Raw genomic sequence first — 19,515 nt, forward strand, 5'->3', positions numbered from 1 at the left:
ACAGCCAGGTGATGCCAGTGACCTGCTCTGAGGATTGAGTGAGAGCAGACAACCAGAAGTGCCACCTCGTCAGACAAGCTGTCCTCACCTGTCCTTCTCTTGTCCTGAAAATGACTTCAAATACACATAAACTCAGTAAACTTCAGTACATCATCAATCCTACCATTTAAACATTTCCAATTACTGAATAATATTGTAAAAATATTATTGTATGCAAAAGACATGGCTCAGGTCAAATTTTTAAGGGCCTGCCAATACTGAGTGTGTATTTTAATCACTGTTTTCCAAGGATTCAGGGCACTGTAAGAAAGCCAGACTAACTAACTAGTCAGCCATGAATGATCTGCTCCTTTCCTAAGCCACAGAGAAACATTTCTAGAATTGCCATTAAGATTAATCTACAGACAATTTTGGTTAAGGCTTAAGGGCTTAAGAAAGTTTGTTTAGGCCTCAAAGCAAAGCCTTCCATCATGCTCTAAAGACTCGCTGCTGGAAGGGTTCAACTTTGAACACTGCCACCAGTTGTGGGCAGCTCTCAGCAAGAGAGCAAGTGCTACCTTGCTGCTTTTAAGACAGATGGGCATTAGTTTTAAATTAACAGCTTGAGAACTAGACTCAATATACATTTCTAACTAACAGAATTTAAATAAAAGCAACAAGCAGCCGCTCCTCTGGAATATGTCTATCCATTTGCAGGTAAAGTGACATTGACCAAAACTTAAAATAATGGAATCCAAAACCCAGCTGGATATACTACCTTTAATACATTTTAGGTGCACCAAAATACCCCAAATTATGTGTCTCCAGGAAACACGTGACTCCATGCAACTTTCTGAGGTGGGGATCTTAGGAAAAACTCTTGGAATACAGGCCACCAAATAAAGGGAAACAGCAAAGTCCTTGGTTTCAGACTACTTAGTATTCAGACAGTACTACCTAAAAGCTGTGGCCTCTCTAAGCTGTACGTGATCTATGTCACAGGCTCTGCAGACCTCTGAGATTTTTTCTGATAAAGTGAGTGAATAAATAGTCAAAGGATAACACAGTTAAAGTGAGAGTAACTCTGCAATGGTGTCACCAAGTCCAAATTCATGAGTCTGCAGATATCTGTTATGAAATCGGATAAGCTCTCACCTTTCTTCCAGACTGTAACTTCTCCATTATTAGCTTTTTATTGCAAAGGCAAGCCTTGTTTTGCACTGTGGGAATATGCAACACTTAGTAGGATGGTGTCCCAGCTCACCATCATAAATCAAATGCTGCATGTAGAGGCATTTCAGGTGTTATTTGCAGAAGTGAAATTTAATACACCTTGCCAGCATGTGGAAAAAGTTTAAGGTCCAATTCAATGAAGTCAGTGTGATTCTGGCCTGCATCACCCATCTACTGCCTGTATTAAGTAGTATAACATTTTTTGTATAAATAAAATATATTCAAATTTTATCAAATTTGACATTTCTTACCGTGCTAAAATTTTTGTCATTTGTCAACCTGTATTTTTAGAGCTCTCTTAGACTAACTGCCAGGACTCCATCTGGCAATATGAGGGGTATTCTTAATTCAAAGCACTTCAAAACAATTCTCCCACATCACAAATTAAAGTGATTATGGGTGATTGTAAAAAGATGGATTTTAATTTTCTTTAAAAACACAAACAATGAAACAGCAATTTAAAACTCTTTTATGTTACTCTATCAGCTACCTACGCAGCCCCTGGTCCTTTGTATGAGGTAGCTGCATTTCTAGTGATTGTATATTGAGCCAGGTTTAATATTTTAAAGAACTTACTGTAATTTTTTTTATCTTTTTTGTTAAACTGATCAGTGTATTACCCACACTATAAAATAAATGTGATTATGACCTGAAAAACACAGATCCCAAGGACAATACAGATAACTAAGTTATATATTATATTATGTTAAATATAATTTTTTTTCCCCTGCAAATTTGAGTGAGTTGGTCTCAGATACAAGCCCCACTCTTGGGAAGATTCTAGCTTGTAGTCTTTATTCCTGAAGAAAGCATACCAGCAACTTAAGACCCACGAAGAGACCACTGTCTTCTCACATAAAGTTTCTTTCCTTCCTTGAATAATCAAAGAGATGTCACTTTAAAGACTCTCTTGTAACGTGTACAAGTTACTGTCAAGTTTTTTCAAGACTTTGAAAAGGCAGAAAGCTCATGTGTCATGTCTCAAGCAACATGTGTCATCACTGGCAGAACAATTCCCAAACATCCCAGCATGGATTATCCATGGAAATATCTGCATCTTCCAAATCCAGGACCATGTTACTTCCCAGAGGAAGAGCAAGCCAGTAGATGTATGCACCAGGACTTTAGTAAAGCCTTTGGTATCATTTCCCACAGCATTTTCCTGGAGAAACCAGCTGCTCATGGCTTGGATGGGTGCACTGTTCACTGAGTAAAACCTGGCTGGGTGGCCAGGGCCAGAGTGGTGGTGACTGGAGTCACACCCAGCTGGTGGCCAGTCTCTGGGGGTGTTCCTCAGGGCTCTGTGTTGGAGGCCAACCCTGTTTAATGTTAGTGATCACTTTATCAGTGATCTGGATGGGAGGAGTGAATCCTCAAATGCTTCATCCAGTTCTGGGCCTCTCATTACAGTGTCAGGGCCCTCAGCCCACCTGGGCAGCTTACAGGAGAAGCACCTCACTGAGACAATCTGTGTGGTGCACAGACATCCACATCCCCATGCAACCCCAAAGCAAGGCAGGACCTCAGTAACAGGAAATTAGTTAATGGAAATTCCAGTATTTTAATGTAATCAGCTTCCCTTGGGACTTGGCCATCACTGGCAAGTCTTTGAGAGATGTCTCAGCAGGATGTAATGGTTCTTGTTAAAATTTCCTGGAGTGGAACAGAACCTACCCTTGGTTGCTCCTAGTCGCCTGTAAAATCTTAATTATTAGCATTTATTCATTTCTCTCCTGGATTTTCTAGGGATGGAGTAATGCATACCCTCATCTACCTTCATCTGTCACTGGAACCAATTCCTATTCTCTTCCATTCTTCAGGAGTTGCGCTGGCTTGGGTTTTAGAGTCTACACCTGAATTGACACAGATGCAGCACACGCACACACACGGTGCTACATCCATAACTATCAAACTTATCTAAGCCAGTGATTGCTCCTTGTCCAGCTAACTGATTTGGAAAAGATAAAGCAGTTTGCAGGGAGGAAATGGCAAAGTCACAAAATATTAAGAAGCATCCATGATGTCCGTATGTCTGAGACGTAACACAAGATAAACTCCCTTTTGGTCATCAGACAACAGTACCATTTATTGTGTCTTGCACTCTTTTATCCCCTTCCAAACTCCTGGGTTGGGACAGGTCATTGGTCCAGACTTTGAACCAGTAAGATGCCTGCATCCTAGGAAAGCTTCCATTGGCTGTGAGCTTCTGTCAGTCAGGCCAGAGGCTGCTCATGGAGCTGAGCTTATCTGCTTATTATAACTTGATTAATACAACTGCCACAACAAAAGGCAGATACAGCAGTGATCCTGCCCACTAGCCAAGCACACTCATTCATTTTAATCTTTCCTAAGAGTGCATTACACCAGAACTCCTTATCTGCCCCATTTTTCTCACTGTATCAGCCTTTCAGAACATATAAATCATTATGGAAACGTAACAATAATCTCCATCACTTACATCACCGTTTCAAAACCAGTTATTAATACAAGCAATCAAAGATGGTTTCCTTACCCAGAATGCAGGATGGAAAACTGGCTTAGGGAAAAATCTCATTTTGAGCTCATCAGCTGACAAAGTTCTCTGTTCTGTAGACACATTGGCTGGGGACCTCCCCGAAGGCCCATGTCTCAAAGCTGTGAATGACAGCTCATGTGACAGGCACTGTAGTAAGCATTACATGCTGCTTTGACAAGGTCTGACAAACTACACTCAAGCAGGTGTGATGGGCAGAAAAAAAGCTGGACAACAGCAACAGTTCAGTTTATTTCTTATTCCCTTAAATTTCTTTAGATTGCTAGCACTGCAAGTGTTAGCTTTTAATTAATGGTGTCTGTAGTGCACAGAAAACTCTCGTTACAGGCTAAAGAATCAGGCTCTAAACTGAGTGACAAGTTCCAAGGTAACTAAAACTGAGTTTTATTTTATAACTAAGAAAGAATAATACTCTTAAACTATGTAAAACTAATTTAGGTTTTTCTGCAGATTTCAACCTCTTCCAGTCACTGGGACGTATGAGCACTAACATCACTACTCCCAGCCAAACCAAAGTGGTTTGTTGCATGATATGAACCTTCTGCATGCCTCCAACATGTATACTAGGACAGGATTATCCAGGCTTTTCCTCCAGTGATTTCATTACACACCAAATACCTGATATCACCACCAGCCCATGAAATCTATCTTCTGTGTCTCATAAATCAACATCATCAGCATAACCAAGCAATGAAATGAAGAGAGATTTGTCATTAAGATACTCAGAAATTATGACATGCTACACCGTTCCAGCTCTCAAATCCACCCTCCTGGAGTGATAAGACCAGCAAGTATTCCCATGATTACCCACAGCTATCATGTTACTAAACCCTGCTTAGTCTTACACAGATACAACATCTGAAATCCAACATCTTGGTTACATGGTTTAGCTCAGTATTTATAAAATATTCATCTGGGAACTTCTCCAGATAGAACACTCAGAACACAGTATTTTAATTTATGTTTCTGAGCCTTTTGAGTTGACTTAATCTGATACTTACTGTTGGCAGTAAGTCTAGAGCCTGTGCATTAACTACGCCTTTCTCCACAGTAGATTAACTCTGTGGGAAAAAGTTCAGTATTGCAAGGCACTTCATGTCCAATTTTACAAGTCATGATTTTACATACATCTGTCAGCTACATAAACTGTATTTTTGTTGTGATCACTGAAAAGTCAATAATGTTCACTAACTACTGCTTCCACCTGTATTCTCTGGTATGTAATGGTAAAGTCTATACAGAAACTGCCAGAAAGGCAGTTTAAAATGTTTTACTGCACTATATATACAGAAATGCAATACAGGCAGTGCAAATTATGCAGACCTCCAGGAGCTTTTCTTTAAATTTTGTTAGGATGAATAGTTAAAAATATTCCCCAAACAGGCTACCCTGCAGAGCTGGTCTGTCAAACAATTCTGAAAGAACACAGATACAGTTCTGCTGCTGTTTCAAAGTGTGCAGAAGCCTGCCAAGGCAGCAGAAGAATAAAGGTAAATGATGTACTCAGGAAATGTGCAATCTCAGTCTGCCCCAAACTGAGATTGCACATACTGATCTCACAAGCCCTGGCTTCAGAACAGGGAAGAGTTTCTTTGTAATGCTTTATTTCTTGAGATGGTTTATAAGGAGAAATCAAACACTAAAGCCCTGGAACAAAATCTAAATGAAGCATAATCCACCTTATGAGTTATAGCAAAAAAACATTCTGGACAACATCAGGTTTTACTACATGTAATGGCTTTATGAAATGTATAAATGTTATTGTTCTATAAAATACATTTTTCATTCCAAAAGGCAAATTATATTTCATATTTATTCAGGACTTTCCTTTCTAGTGCTTTAAACTTACTTTTAAAAGAAAGACGCAGGATTGCCAAATTAAAGGTTTATTATAGTGTTTTTATTAACAAACTTTCATTGGAAAGTTCTGGGCGCATTAACATAGGAGGCACATTGGCTTCGATGTTTGGCATTTGACAGTCAACAGAATTGCACTTTACAGCAATTGCCTTGCCACAACAGTGTGAACTTTCACGGCAACCCTCGGAGCGAGCCTCTCTCCCTGACCTGGTCAGCAGGTGATTTTTATCATTTTGGTCTGCTTTCAAAACTTGGTCATTCTGCGAAGAACACTGATCTGTCTTGCTGTCAGCTTTCTTTTTCTGCTTTGACAGAGAGGCTTTCTTGCTTTCCACCTCGTTTGCTTCTGTACCACCCTTTTCATCACACTTACCTGTCTGCTGACAGAATCCCTTTTGATTATTTTGGACACTGTTCTCACATTCCGAGCAACGCACTATTAGAGGTGCTGCATTTCGGTAGAGGAACTGTGAGGAGCTCATCACCTTTGGAACAGTTCTTACGTTTTCCTCTGGGTTTTGATGAGCATGTGTATCTGTCCTGTTTATTCTCTGATGTGCCTGGAACTGTTGCACAGACCGGAGGAAAAAATTTTTAGGCAGAGAGTTTTGTGTCATTGTTCTTTTGAGCCTTCCCTGAAGGCAGTCGCAGTGGAGGATATGCTGGACTGGATGCACGTAACCCTCGGCAGCTTGCTGTAAAGCATTTATAGGAACTACAGAGCTTTGGATCTGTACGGTCCCTGGGGAGGGAGAACACTGGTAACAGAAGGTGTCACTTAACTGCTGACAGGAGTGCGGACTCCACTTCACTGTCACCTGTTTATACGTATCAGGACAGCTACACTGCCTGTTCTGAGAGAAAATTGGGCATATGGTGTGTTGGTCAATAGAGGTCTGGAGCACAGATGAATTAGCAACGTTTTTGATGCCTTTACTCACTTCACTATTATAGGCTGGATGCACAGGCACAGATGAGTTTTGGGGCCTGCTGCTGAAAAGCTCTGAGCAGATATGAGTTTCCCCATATGTCACTTTCTCTGCAGGGTTACAGATTCCAGTTTGTGATGCCAGAGGCTCAAGCTCATAGTGCTCATGCTCCATTTCTGGTTTTTGGCTTCTGGAGTCCATCTGGTACTTGCTAACAGGGTGGGATTTGTTTTGACTTCTGCCCCCTTGGGCTCCTGAAAAGGCCTGAGAGAAGGCATTACACCGCAGTCTTTTTGGTAGTGGGATCTGGCCACAAGTGCCCTGGGGCCCAAGGCATCGGCACATGCACTGGAAAAAGAATGTTGCGAAAGCCCAACTAATGCACATTATAAGCATCATGAAAGTGCCAAGCTGAGTGTATGCCAACACTGTCGAGGGCATCATCATTGCCCCAGCTACAAATGTAGTCAAGGCAGCCATTGCAATAGCAGAACCCATACGGCTTAAAGAAAAAATTACCTTCCCCTCTCGGTCAGGGTCAGGGGCCAAGCGATAAGCCACTCCATAATGAACAGCAAAGTCCACTGACAAGCCAACAGCCACTGAGATTGTGACAGATTCCAACACATTCAGCTCCCACCCAAGAAGAACCAGAGAACCCACTGTGACAAAAATAGTTCCAGCTATTGAAATGATTGCATAAAGGCTTATGATTATGTTCCAAGTTGTAAGAAGCATTACGCTAAATGCAACGGCAACTGAAAGGCCCATGGCAATCAGAGTACCATCAGAAAGACTGTCCTGAAGATCATAAAATTCAAGGTTACTCACAAACCAACCATTGCTAAGACCTTCAGGAGCAGAACTAAGCTCACTTGAAATCCATGAGTCCACCTCTTTGTAGAACTGATGCATTTTCTCATAAGCCAGTGTGAAGAGGTAGGTGCTTTGGAATTCTAACACCACTGCCCTGATGGTATCATTAAGGTCAAAGCGAGGTCCTGGGGTTTTGCTATCTAAATGGTACCCTGTGCTTCTTTCTAGCTCCATTATAGCTCTCTTAATACATAATTCAAAAACTTCTTGTTTGTATGGAAAGGTCCAGTGGCTGCAGCAGGGGTAAAGAGATGGCTCATCACAGTCTTGATTCTCCATCCATTGCTTAAATGTTTCAATGAAGCAGCTTGTGAAGTCTTGTTCTTCTGTCTGATAAAAAAAGGTTTGATTTCTTAACTTTTGACAGAAACGTAAAATCCAAACCTGCGAAGCTGGGCTAGCAATATTAAAACTGGTATCTAGCTGCAGCTCTCCTTTGCTTTTAGGGTTTAAAGGATCACCATTATCCTCAGGTGTGACACCCCAGATTACGGTAATCGGCATGTGGAGCTCTTCTCCGTGGTGGACACGTTCAAACATAAAAAGTTTTTTGTATTCTGCATCGTATCGTTCAAATGGGTGAGAAGACCTAAACACCTGAAACTCTGAGAGCTCCAATGACGGCAATTTCATCTTTGGATTTACACACACGATATATGCTCCACCAATTGTTAAGGCAAGGAACCAGAAAAGCCAAATATACCGAAATTTGATAACAATGCATGGCAAAACTTTCTCAAAAAATATCCTGGATGCTTCTGAGACTGCAAAAATAATCTTGTGGAACATTTGGCACAACACTGTCCAGCAGTTTTTGTTGTTGCATACCCTCTGCTGAGGTTTCTTAAAGCAACTGAAAATATTGACAAGGTATCGTTCATGTAATACAACTACAGCAGGCAGCCATGTAACCATCAAAACATAATTAACCAGAATGGCAGTGCCAGCATAAACACCGAAACACCTGATTGCTGTGATATTGCTGACGTAATTAGCATAGAAGGCAGCAGCGGTTGTAAAACTTGTGACAAACATGGAAAGAGCAGCGTGTTGCAATGTGATGCTCACTGTCTCAGAGGTGCCAGCATGAGGTTTATCAAACTTTGTGTAGTTCCAAACATCACATAAGACAAAAGCATCATCTGCTCCAATCCCAACAAGGATAATCAATGCCGTGAGATTCATGAATGGGAAGAACTCAAAATTAAACACTACCCGATAGAGAAAATAAGAAATAATCAAGGAACTAATTATTGCAAACATAGTCATTAACGTGATAAACATGGACTTGGTGTACACACACATAACTAACAGGACAATTACAATGGCTATGGCAGGATACACAGTATCCATCAACAGATAATCTTGAAACAATCTATGTTTTATTCCGAACTCAATCCCCATGATGGTTGTTACACCATCAGAAGCATTCCAGTTCTCAAAGTTATCTAGGTAAATACTCATCATGCTTTCCCCTTTCTCAGTGGGAGAGAAGAGCATGCTGTATTTTAAAGCTGGTAATACATAGTCAGCTGTCTTTGGGCTTAAGAAATCCTTGTCCACTAGATAGTGAAGGATCTGGTAAACAGCATTGTACTTGGTACATTTTCGAGGCACGTTTGTACACTTGAGTTGGTCCTTCCTTTTGGCATTCATGTCCCAGCAGTCCGGCCCCAGGGTTCCGTTGTAGTAGTATTTGGCACAAGTGCGAAGCAGCTTTAGGGTGTGAGAGACATCCCGTTCGACAATTTTCTGACACGATGACCTGTTGTTTAGAATAGCAATATAGTTGCCCAGTGTCCAGCTGGGACAGCATGAAGCAGCAGTGGCTCTCTGGCAGAGATCACCAAACTGGGAATGGGATCTGATCTGTATAAAGACAGGGAGACAAATCCAATTTAAAGTAACAGTCTGAAACATTCAGTAACCAAAAAAAAAAACCAACCCAAAAAATTTCTTTAAATTATGAAATTTCAGTTTATGTTAATATTTGCCGTTAACATATTAAATTCTTATTTCCACATACACTGCTTTTGATCAGTATCCTCTTACATGCAGCAGACTAAACCAGCCAGTATACAGACTTGTCACAGTGGCACAGAATTGGCAAAAGTGTTAAAGAGTATTATTTGAAGATCCACTGAAATGTTGTATTTCTTTCCAGTCTGAGATCTGTTAACTCTCTTCTCATGCTATTCTCCTGAGAATAAACAATCAGCCATACATCAGTGAAGTTTCATTCTGCTTGTAATCATATCCTGAAGTTCCTAGGAGAGGCAAGGACTTACCATCCTGAAAGGAAGGATGTGACAGCTTTACCATAACTTTCATCACCTGATCTCTCTTCTACAACCCTGATTTTATTAATCTCTTTTAGCTCTTGTACAGCTGGCAGGCACTGTCCCCAAACAGCTCTGCCTGCCACCCAGGCACTGCATGTCCCTAAGTCATGCAGGTTTTCCAAAGCACAAGGTAATTCCACTGTCATGAAGCACCCCAAAATAACAGGTCATGCCTCTGAACACTGCACCCACAGTGCACAGCACGTTCTGGTTAAAGATACTCCTCAACCAAGTGAGTCTTAATCCCTTATGGGGATATTTTTCTTTCACTTCCAGAATACTCCAGACTTAGTTGAAGACAGTAAGAGCATGACTTAGCTATGTGACCTCAAGACACTTCTAAACAAACTGAAAGTAACTATAAACCAGAAATGAAACTCTAACAAGGTTAGATTAGGGAAATTCTCTCAAGATGAGAAAACTCAATCTTTGGAGAGCATGAGGAATAAAAGTCTCCAAAACCAGAACTTCTGTTATATGTGACAAAGTAGAATTAGCCCTTCAAATAGTTAAGATATATGTCAAAGTTATGTTTTGATCAAGTTACACTGAATATTACACATATTAATACAGTCACATAGATAAAGCCATGTTCTTCAGATTTTATAGGAGTGCATCCTGAAACAGTTGTCCATGTATGCTTTAAATTTAAGTGATCTGAAAGAAACCACTTAGCCTCTTTTTTCTTTTTTTTTTTTTCTTCAGCAAAATTGCTCAGGCTTATTATTAGCAATCCTTCATAATGCAGACCAAAAAATACACTTGGGAATTCTCTCAGCAGTTATAAAAGCTTTAATATGGACCAAATTTTGTCAACCAGTTTCTGAACAATAACAAATTGGCATTCCAAAAAACCAGGATAATTCAAATTTGATTGTTTCCAGATAAAAACTCTCACACATGCAAACTCGGGAAAAACTGAACAATCAACTAAATAAAAGGAAGCACTGGAATAGCATATCTGTGCTTTTCATGGCACATCTCCAGGTTAGTCCTATGAGGATGTAATAGGCAAACTGGGAGGAAAGGATTGATTTGTCTTCTCTATGTATTCAGGTTCAAGACGGGACCATGACATTTATACACTGTTCTATGCTTGCTGCAGGCCATAAGCATTCACTGGCAAAGTAACTGCTGGCAAAGATAAAGTAACATGAGGTGGTAGCTGGAAATTAGAAAGTAAAATACAAAATTTAGCTCCTGATAGTTCATTAAAATACTACGTTAAATGTTAATAGATTGTAGCATTGGGCTTTGTTGGTGATCCAAAGGAACTGGAAAGGTCATTCTGGTGTTTCCAGACCTGCTCTGTCCCTGGCACCACTTCAATTTACTTTGGAACAAATAAGAAATGAAACTCTGCAACCTGCACACATCAGTGGGCAGATCTGCCCAAATGGCTCTCTGCAGTGACAGAGAATCACAAATCCACTGCTGTGGGGAAGCAGTCTTAAGACCTAATATACAGTCATTAAAGTTTATAAAATAGCTGTTTACAGTTTATATGGAAAACATTCTGCAATTAACAGGTGGAAAAAAAAAGCTCCTCTTATCCAAGAAGTAAAAAAATTGGAAGACCTCCCATAACTATTTTGTATATAAAGTTTCCATGATGATTATAGGACTTGCATATGCTGAACAGCTGCAGGGTAGAGCCCCTAAATGTCAGTAAAACCTATAAAGTAGTTTCAAGTAGATAGGAATACAATTAATACATAGAGGATATGCTGTTAGTCCCATACTAAAGCCAATACTAGTTGGTGCTGATATCCTGCTTATCATCAGAAAAATACATAAATTCAAAGGTTTGCACTTCCAGCAAAGAGCGCCTGATTTTCCTGTCTTTGAATACAGAAAGCTTTTCCACTTAATTCAACAGAACTGTGGCCCTGAACAAGCATGAGCTCAAAACCAAAAATAACTACAGCCAGAAAAGAGTCTGTAAGACCAGAAGGTCACCAAAGTCATAGATTTTTTTGTTATGACTGCAGTGCAAGTCAGCATCCTCTGCCTCCCTAGGGACTGGCTGCTAGCAGAACTTAGCATTTAAAAGTGGGACATAATCACAGCACTTTGTGAGTTCTAAGAAGTGTCAGATGTACTTAAAAATTGCCAGAAAGTGTTCAAATAATTAAAAATGTTATTTATAAGTAACAAGCATTTAAAAAGAAACTATGAAAAAAACTTCATCCCTTTCTGAGCCCTGAGTATCTAATTTTTAAAATAAATTTATATGCACAGACCAGCAAAAATACCAAAACCTAACCATACTCGTTTTTCCATACTAACTAGCTAAAAATCAATGCTGCTACCATGATGCACTGTTGTTCTGCTCAGCTGAGGCCTTAAATTACTTTATTCCTAAGTAATTTACAAAGAAAGATCTGCAAGGTCATTATTTACAACAAAATTTTTTATAAATATCTACACAGTTGTGGGTGTAGATGATGCATCAAACATTTCATTTTCTGAAGTGTTCTTATTTCAAAGGAAGAGTTGGTTTTATAGGCCTTGTTTGTTGTAGTAAAGTAGTTTCATCCTTCCCTCAGAAGGTACAGCCATATTTGATATAATACATTTTTATCAAGGTGAGCAGATGAGGAGGAACAAAAGAAACAATTCTCAGTAGTAATGTAATCATTGGAGAGATTCTCTTCAGAGGTAATTAACTATCCTCTGTTAAACAGAATGATGTTTTTTAATTCAGACTGCATTGCTTTGCAACGATCTGCACTACCTGGGATTTACCTGCATCAGCTGCCTGTGCAACTGAACCTCTCTACAGTAAATGCACAGATTAGCATCTCCTTCCTCACTTAGCCTCAATTTTTACCCTTGTTAAAGGTTATTCTCCCCTGGATCTCCTGATTGAACTGGTGATGTGATGACTCCCTAGCTCAGCTCATTCAAAACTGAGCTGGGCTGCTTTAGATCCCGTACTCTTGCTCACCTGGCTTGTTCTGATTGCAAGAAAAAAGGGATAAAACCACATGAGCCATCCTGTCAGTGCAATCATCTCTGATGGGGAAATATGGAAGATTTAACAAGCATGTGAGGACAAAACTCACTTCCAACAAGGGAGCCAACCAGGACAAAATGCCTGTCAGCAGACTGCCAAGGGAGATTCATTATACAACGCTCCACTACAGTTCAACATTTTAAGCCAGCAAATGACGGCTGTTGTAAAGAAAACAGTTTGGGAATTTGCTAAATTAATACAGTTGTCTAATAGGCAATGATCAATCCAATAATGAAAATATATCCTATTAAATAAATGAGAAATATGAATTAAGTTGTCTATGATTATTTTTGTTTTGGAGAAGAGCAAAGTGGAAATAATTTGTTCAGTATTAACAGATGAAAAACATATTGCTTCATTTCCATGCAAAGTCATCAGTATGTGAACCAAAAGTTCATTGTTACTCAGTTCAAAGGAGTTTACTCCAGCAAGTGACAAGCTTATATTTTACAGATAAAGTAAAGTTTAAATGAAAATTAGTATCTCTAGCTATTTTACCTAAGTTCCTTTGCTGTCCATTTAACAGCCTATTCTAAACTAACAAAAAGAAATTAATTTGAGTGATCCACTGGGTGTCAGAGAAAAATGCATATATTATGAGACTATAGTTAGTTCACCTGGAGGTGAAAACACAAGAAAAATCAATTATTTGCTGGGACCCAAGAACAAAACTCCATAGAATAATATTTTATAAGGAAACACACAGTAAAAGTTAAGATCATTCTTTCCTGAAGCAACCTTATTCTACCCAAATCTGGATGCTATTAGTAGAAAACTCAAAGAAATTCCCCAATATATAACCTGATCTACAAATTGAAAGTTGTTTTTTGACAGCATGTACATGCTGACTGATCATTTGACAGAAGTTGAACCACATAAAGTCCTCTCATATGCTACTGGATGGCAGTGGGCAGCAAACCAAAGTTTCAAATATATGCTCTGTATTTGCAAGTGAAACAAATGCCAAATTGACTTACCCTCAAGTTGTCTACATTGCACATTGACTTAATTGCATTCAAATTCCATAAATTCTCTCCTTCTGTTGATGTAAACACCACTCGTGAATAGCGATCACCTGGAATTACAGAAAGGGGTTTTTACTGATTGTTTGGGTGGGCCTGGTATCAAAGGCTGAGGCAAAATCCCACCATTCAAATGGCACATGGGAAATCTTTGTCGAGCCATGGGAATTCACCTCCTTTTCAAGATGACCTGTTTATCTGTAACACTCAATCCACGTGAAAGTTTCCATTTCCTTAAGGAGCTTACAGTAAATATGGCATCTTCAATACTACACACCACTCAGAAGCTCTACAGACTTCCATTCAAGCAAACTATCTTCTGAAATATGACAAACAAAAATCAGAAGATCTAATCAGCAAACTATTAAATTCTTGGCACAGTATAATGGCAGTACACTGATAACAGTAATCAAAGGCTGATTTAGTATGTCATTTGGGAATATAAATAATAATTATAAAGCTGTTTCTACAAGAATGTTTTTGCTTTAGAAGCAAATGACTACAGTGGAAATTGTTGTGACATCCTTGAGGCCATTTTCAAGAATTCCACAGTTTAGAAACATGGAGCTTAAATTACAAATTAAATCATATTTATCAGAAGACAGATTTAGGAAAGCAAATAATTACTTAGTGGCAATGAGATCTGTCTGCAGAGCTCACAAGGGAAACAAATATACAAACACAAATATACACAACTGTTTAACACAGTATGGTACTCTGGGTTAAGAAACATGATCACATTAATTAAAGTATTCCAAAAACCCAAAAGGCTGAATTTTCCCCCACTGCTGTGAAGCTGCAGAATTTTCGCCTTCCACAAGGCTGCAATGAAAAGACTCAGGGGCAGTGCTTTATGATCTCCAACGATGCTTTACGATCAAGGGAACTGAAATCTAGAGGTCCTGCAGCAGACAAAGAAAGATACCAGGAATGACAAAAGTGTGTCAAGAGGAAATCAACTGTTTTCTTTACATAATGGACTGGCAAATTTTCCCAGAGAAATGCAATTCCTTCATGACTGTCACAAACTGAGACTATGCAGAAACAGCAGAGGAAAGGAAGAGAGTGAGACTGTGTAGAACAGCAGCCTGGATAAGAGGAGTCAATTCTGCTTCAAGAATGCTCAGCAGAGTACCAAGTACATTTTCTGTCCCTCACTCATGATATGTTAATATGGTTCTGTTCACAGGAGCAGAAATGATGATGTTGCTCCCATCCTTTCACTTAAATGTAAGCCTATACTACAATTGAAAAAAAAGAATAAAAGTCTGTTTTCACTCTGGTTTTCCCTGGTCATTGCTCTCTTAGACCAAGTAATCTAAACAAACAATTTCACAATTGTGTTTTTGTGCTCTGTTATCAGTCCTCACATGTGGAAGTAGCCACTAAAGAGCTCAGGTCCTTCTATGAATAGAGGCAAGATCTACATCTCTCTGTCAGAACAGGACTTATCAAAGTTCTGCAGTCTGCCTTGTAAAATGTCAAAAGACTTTTGTCTTTTTTGTCCTCTAGTTTAACTTAGTCAGCTTCATAGCCTACAGTGCTTTAAGGTGGGGACATTTTATTTTTATTTCTGTTTCTTTAAGGGGGATGTTTTCTTCATTGGGTTTTTTGTGTCTATTTTTTTTTTCCGTACATAAACCCCTACATTCTGTACAAAATACAATTGGTGGATGCCTTTAGGACATACACAGGAAAAGTATTTTTTGATTTAGATTTTTTAGAATTAAGTTAATGGCATGGACAAAACATAACTTCTTCCCAAACGTGAATTAAGAACTAGATCTCTAGCCACACACAAAACACTGATTTTACAATGTTCAGTACTATCAAGAACTAATAAAATTCCTTGCAGGAAATGCAAACATTTAAAGGAAGCACTTCAAGTAAATACAGTTTTTTTCTGAGAAAGAGTCAGTAGAATGGAACCAATAAGGCAAATCTTTAAATAATTCTGAAAGTGACTTTGAAACATTTCAATCCAATTTTACCAAGATTTCTGCACGGCGAAAGAAGGTATTTATTGTGTTTATATATTAAGTTAAAAAAAAACTTCCTAATATGGCATACAATATACAGAAGAGTTCAGAAAACTCTGAACTCTCAGAAGTTTTTAGCTTTCCTTGTATAATTTCTCCACTTACTTGGAATATCACAGAAAAAGGTATCCTTGTGGAAGTTCCAGTCTGCTTGCCTCTTCTCTCTTTCATAGTGGTCATCTGACCATCTGTCATCTTGATGACTAAACCAGAACAAAGGGTTTCACTTTACCTTAGCAAAGAAATCATTAAAAGAAGCACCATCCAAACAAGTCACACAGTTTAACAGCTCTTACACCTGAGAAAACATATTTTTACCAATGTGATTTTGGGATACAAAAACTGAAACAATAATTTAATTTTTTCTTTAAATTAAGAGACTTCAAATGAAAGGACATTGAGTCCAGTACCAAAAATATCCATAGAGAAAAGTACAATTATACATTTTTTAAAAAAGCTTGCAGTGGGAAATATCTAGCCTGGTATGAAAGGCCTTAAATACTGCAGAATATTAGATTCTGTATTTATTGAAATCAGTGGCAGTATATATTTTAACTTCAGAGCGTACTGGTGAAAGCACGATGTACATACAAAACCACCAATAAAACAAAATTCACTTTTTTATTATAAAGTCTTACCTTTTAGCTTGCTCATCTGCATATTTGAAAGGGTAGTTTGCAAGTGTTGCTTTGTACCCTGTGTTTTTCACCATGTTGTTCCATGTGACCAGTTTCTGTCCTATGGCTGTCCCTCTGGGTTCAAAACCCTAAGGGGAGAGAAGCACAAAATTCCACTAATGCTTTTCATTCTTCAGCTCAAACAGGAGAGTGGAAACACGATCAAAGTGATGGATAGCTTTCACTATGAAGCATAATTACTCCAGGCATCTACTTTTAGAAGTAAAATGCTTCATGACAAAATAATGACTGATTGTTGAGAGTGACAAGGGATTAAGAATTCTTGCCTGTCCTACTGCTCTCGCTGAGAAGAGATGATTTAGTTCATCCAATGTTCAACACTTGGTTTTCAGAGGAAGGGCATTCTACAAAGTACTCTTCGGTATCTCAATAATCACTCTTAATTAAGAATAAGGCAAATATTTAAATAATTTTAAAAGTGACTTTGAAACAATTTTAACAACTTGGCTCTTTTCCAGAAATATTCATTAGATATGGATTTGTAGGTACACATTCTATACTATAAATATCAATGACTTACAGGAACAGTTTATTTTTATTTGAGGATAATGATTAAATGCCATATTTTCAATTAAAAAAATCCTGAAAGCTACTCATGCTTAAGACAACTCATAAAAGTAAAAAATTAGTGCAATATTTAATAGAATCTGACAAAAAGAACTTTTATCCTTTCAATATGGCTATCACTTTATCCTCAGAAGGGACTTAGAATACCCTCTCCTTTAACAGTTCCTGGCCTTCTTTGAAACCTGATTTAGAATGTATGGTCTGTGCTGTACATCTAAAACTGGGATGAATTTACATTATTCAATCTGAAGCAGTTCTGTTGAAGGACACGTGATCTTAGCAAAATGCAGAGGGCATGGAAACTAGCGGGTAATATTCTTTGATGGCAACTGCAGCTTTTTATTATCACTTGCTGCTCCAATGTCAAGATTTAATACTGTATCAATTGCTGTATTTGCATTTGCTGTTTACTGGTTCCAATGGAAAACATGGCAAACGAAAAATACTTATTTGACAGGACAACTGATGGGTATTGACTTACCAGCAGTGGATCAGAGAAATCTGGAAGATCTGGAACTAATATTCCCACGAGTGCACACACCACTATGAGCACAGTGCACATGCCCAGGACCACCACAGGCCAGTCAGCGATGAGCGCAGCATAGCTATGGAAGAGGAGCAGGGAGAGGTGCTACAGCAACAAAAGCTGCCCACAGAACTAATCTATACTTCTCTCAAGAGCTTTTCAGATCAGACTATTATTTTTCCCCAGGATTTGGACAAAAAATGCAAGCTTATCCATGATTGCAAGCCACTAGAAAAAGGTGATTTGTCAAAAATTTAGTGAGAGAAAACGTGACTACTTGGGATCTTTTTAAAAATTAAGCATTTTGAGAAAAATATCCAAGAAAGAAAAAGATCTGTTTTAAAGTAGAACCCAAAGAAAACACTTCCTCTATTTTTAAAATAGTCATTAAAAAATATTCAAAGCCTACATACTCATGATCCATGAAATCTGTTATAGTTCAAAGATGCAAGGGGTTGGCAAGATGATATATAAACTAACGTTAACTGTCTAGTCTTACAGCATAACATCCATCCTTGGATTTTAACACCTAGTTCATTCTAAATTTTATGAGTGGAAGAATTATTATATGCAAACCTAATTTTCATTATTTTTGTAAAATATTTTTATTTTTGTTAATTCAAGAGAAATGTTCAGAAAATTAAGTGAAATCAAGAAATCTTCATTTCTAAATGATTTTTCTTACAATAAAGAATTGAATTCATAGAGTTTATGTTTCAAAAGCAACACTGTTTAATACTGGGAGCAAAGAGAGTATATGAAGTTCCATAAAGGCATTAGAAAAGTAATTACAGGCTATGAATCCTTCTATACAAATGGTCTCTGTAAACATTAAATATTGATCAAGATCTCCACTCTTATTTCCTCCTCAACTTCAAGCAGCATAACATGAAAGTTTACTGCAGAGAGCTCCTTTACTTATTTCTACTGTCTTGAAAGATTATGGCTCTTTTTCAGTTTTAAGAGCAACTTGTTAATTAATCACAATACAATTATCATCTTGACCGAAATTTTCTGTCCTGCTGCTAAGAAGGGAGGGATTGTCTATCTCCCCACTCCAGGTTCCCAGTGGGTTCCAAGTGCTCTGACTGCAAAATCAATGGCATATGCAAGCTTATTCCTGTTTTTCCGTTGCATGTGGAAATAGGCACCTCTAGGGGTCTAAGTACAGCGTTGAGGAGCAAAGAAATCCAAAGCACTGGGTGTTTCTCCATTTCCCATTAAGTAAACATGGAATAATTCTGACATGTTCACACAAGAAGTTAATTAGCAAAAGCTTGAAAAGCAATCTGAAGTCAAAATTTTCATTAAAGTCAATCACAAAGGGGCAGCTTGCCAAATGAGCAATTGTACAAAGTAGAAGTGAAGTAAATGACCTAACAGAATTTTCCTATTTATAGGACCAAATGTTTTTCTAAACTCCAAGCTAGACTGACTAGTTATTACAGACATTTGCTCTGAAGTCATAAAGTTATACCCAAAAGATTTATTTTCCTATTTATCACTAGTGCCAGATTTACCACTTTGACATGTTGTCTCTACAGTTCCATTCTCAGCTGAGCACTCTTAAATTGGGTAAATTCTTTCAGCTATAAAATAAACTCTGTCCTAAGTGATAATAAGCCACATACAGAAAACAGTGAAGAGCTTGTTTACACCTGCAAATTTCTCTTGTTTCTTTTACCACATACTGAAATAAAGATAAGCAAAGCTGACCTTGGCTGACAAGAGGACTGACCACTCTATTTTTAATTTTACCTGTCTGAGCATTATTTATGCTGCTGAGGGCTCCAGCTCCAACCAACCAAGTTGCCTAAAACCAGCCTCAACCCCAACCCACTGTACATGGCTAAAGAAATGGTGGGTTTTGAATTTTTTTATTCAAAACTATA

The 19,515-nt window shown here is 38.4% G+C and overlaps 1 protein-coding gene across 7 annotated transcripts in view; it reads right to left on the reverse strand.

Annotated features, from left to right (window-relative positions):
* Window positions 1-5,623: 5,623 nt before the first annotated feature.
* DISP1 (dispatched RND transporter family member 1) overlaps window positions 5,624-19,515 on the reverse strand; it is an 87,754-nt gene continuing 73,862 nt past the window's right edge. For all 7 annotated transcript variants that reach the window (XM_071425492.1, XM_071425484.1, XM_071425465.1 and 4 more), the window contains 5 exons: window positions 17,579-17,702; window positions 16,471-16,598; window positions 15,938-16,035; window positions 13,749-13,846; window positions 5,624-9,279 (listed from right to left, as the gene is read on the reverse strand). In XM_071425492.1, coding sequence (XP_071281593.1) covers window positions 5,635-9,279; window positions 13,749-13,846; window positions 15,938-16,035; window positions 16,471-16,598; window positions 17,579-17,702 — 4,093 coding nt within the window. In that variant the 3' untranslated portion in view covers window positions 5,624-5,634. The remainder of the gene's footprint in view (window positions 9,280-13,748; window positions 13,847-15,937; window positions 16,036-16,470; window positions 16,599-17,578; window positions 17,703-19,515) is intronic.

This window comes from Agelaius tricolor, unplaced genomic scaffold, assembly GCF_023055355.1.
Source record: "Agelaius tricolor isolate 1412-34295 unplaced genomic scaffold, bAgeTri1.0.p SCAF_1, whole genome shotgun sequence".
NCBI lineage: Eukaryota > Metazoa > Chordata > Aves > Passeriformes > Icteridae > Agelaius > Agelaius tricolor.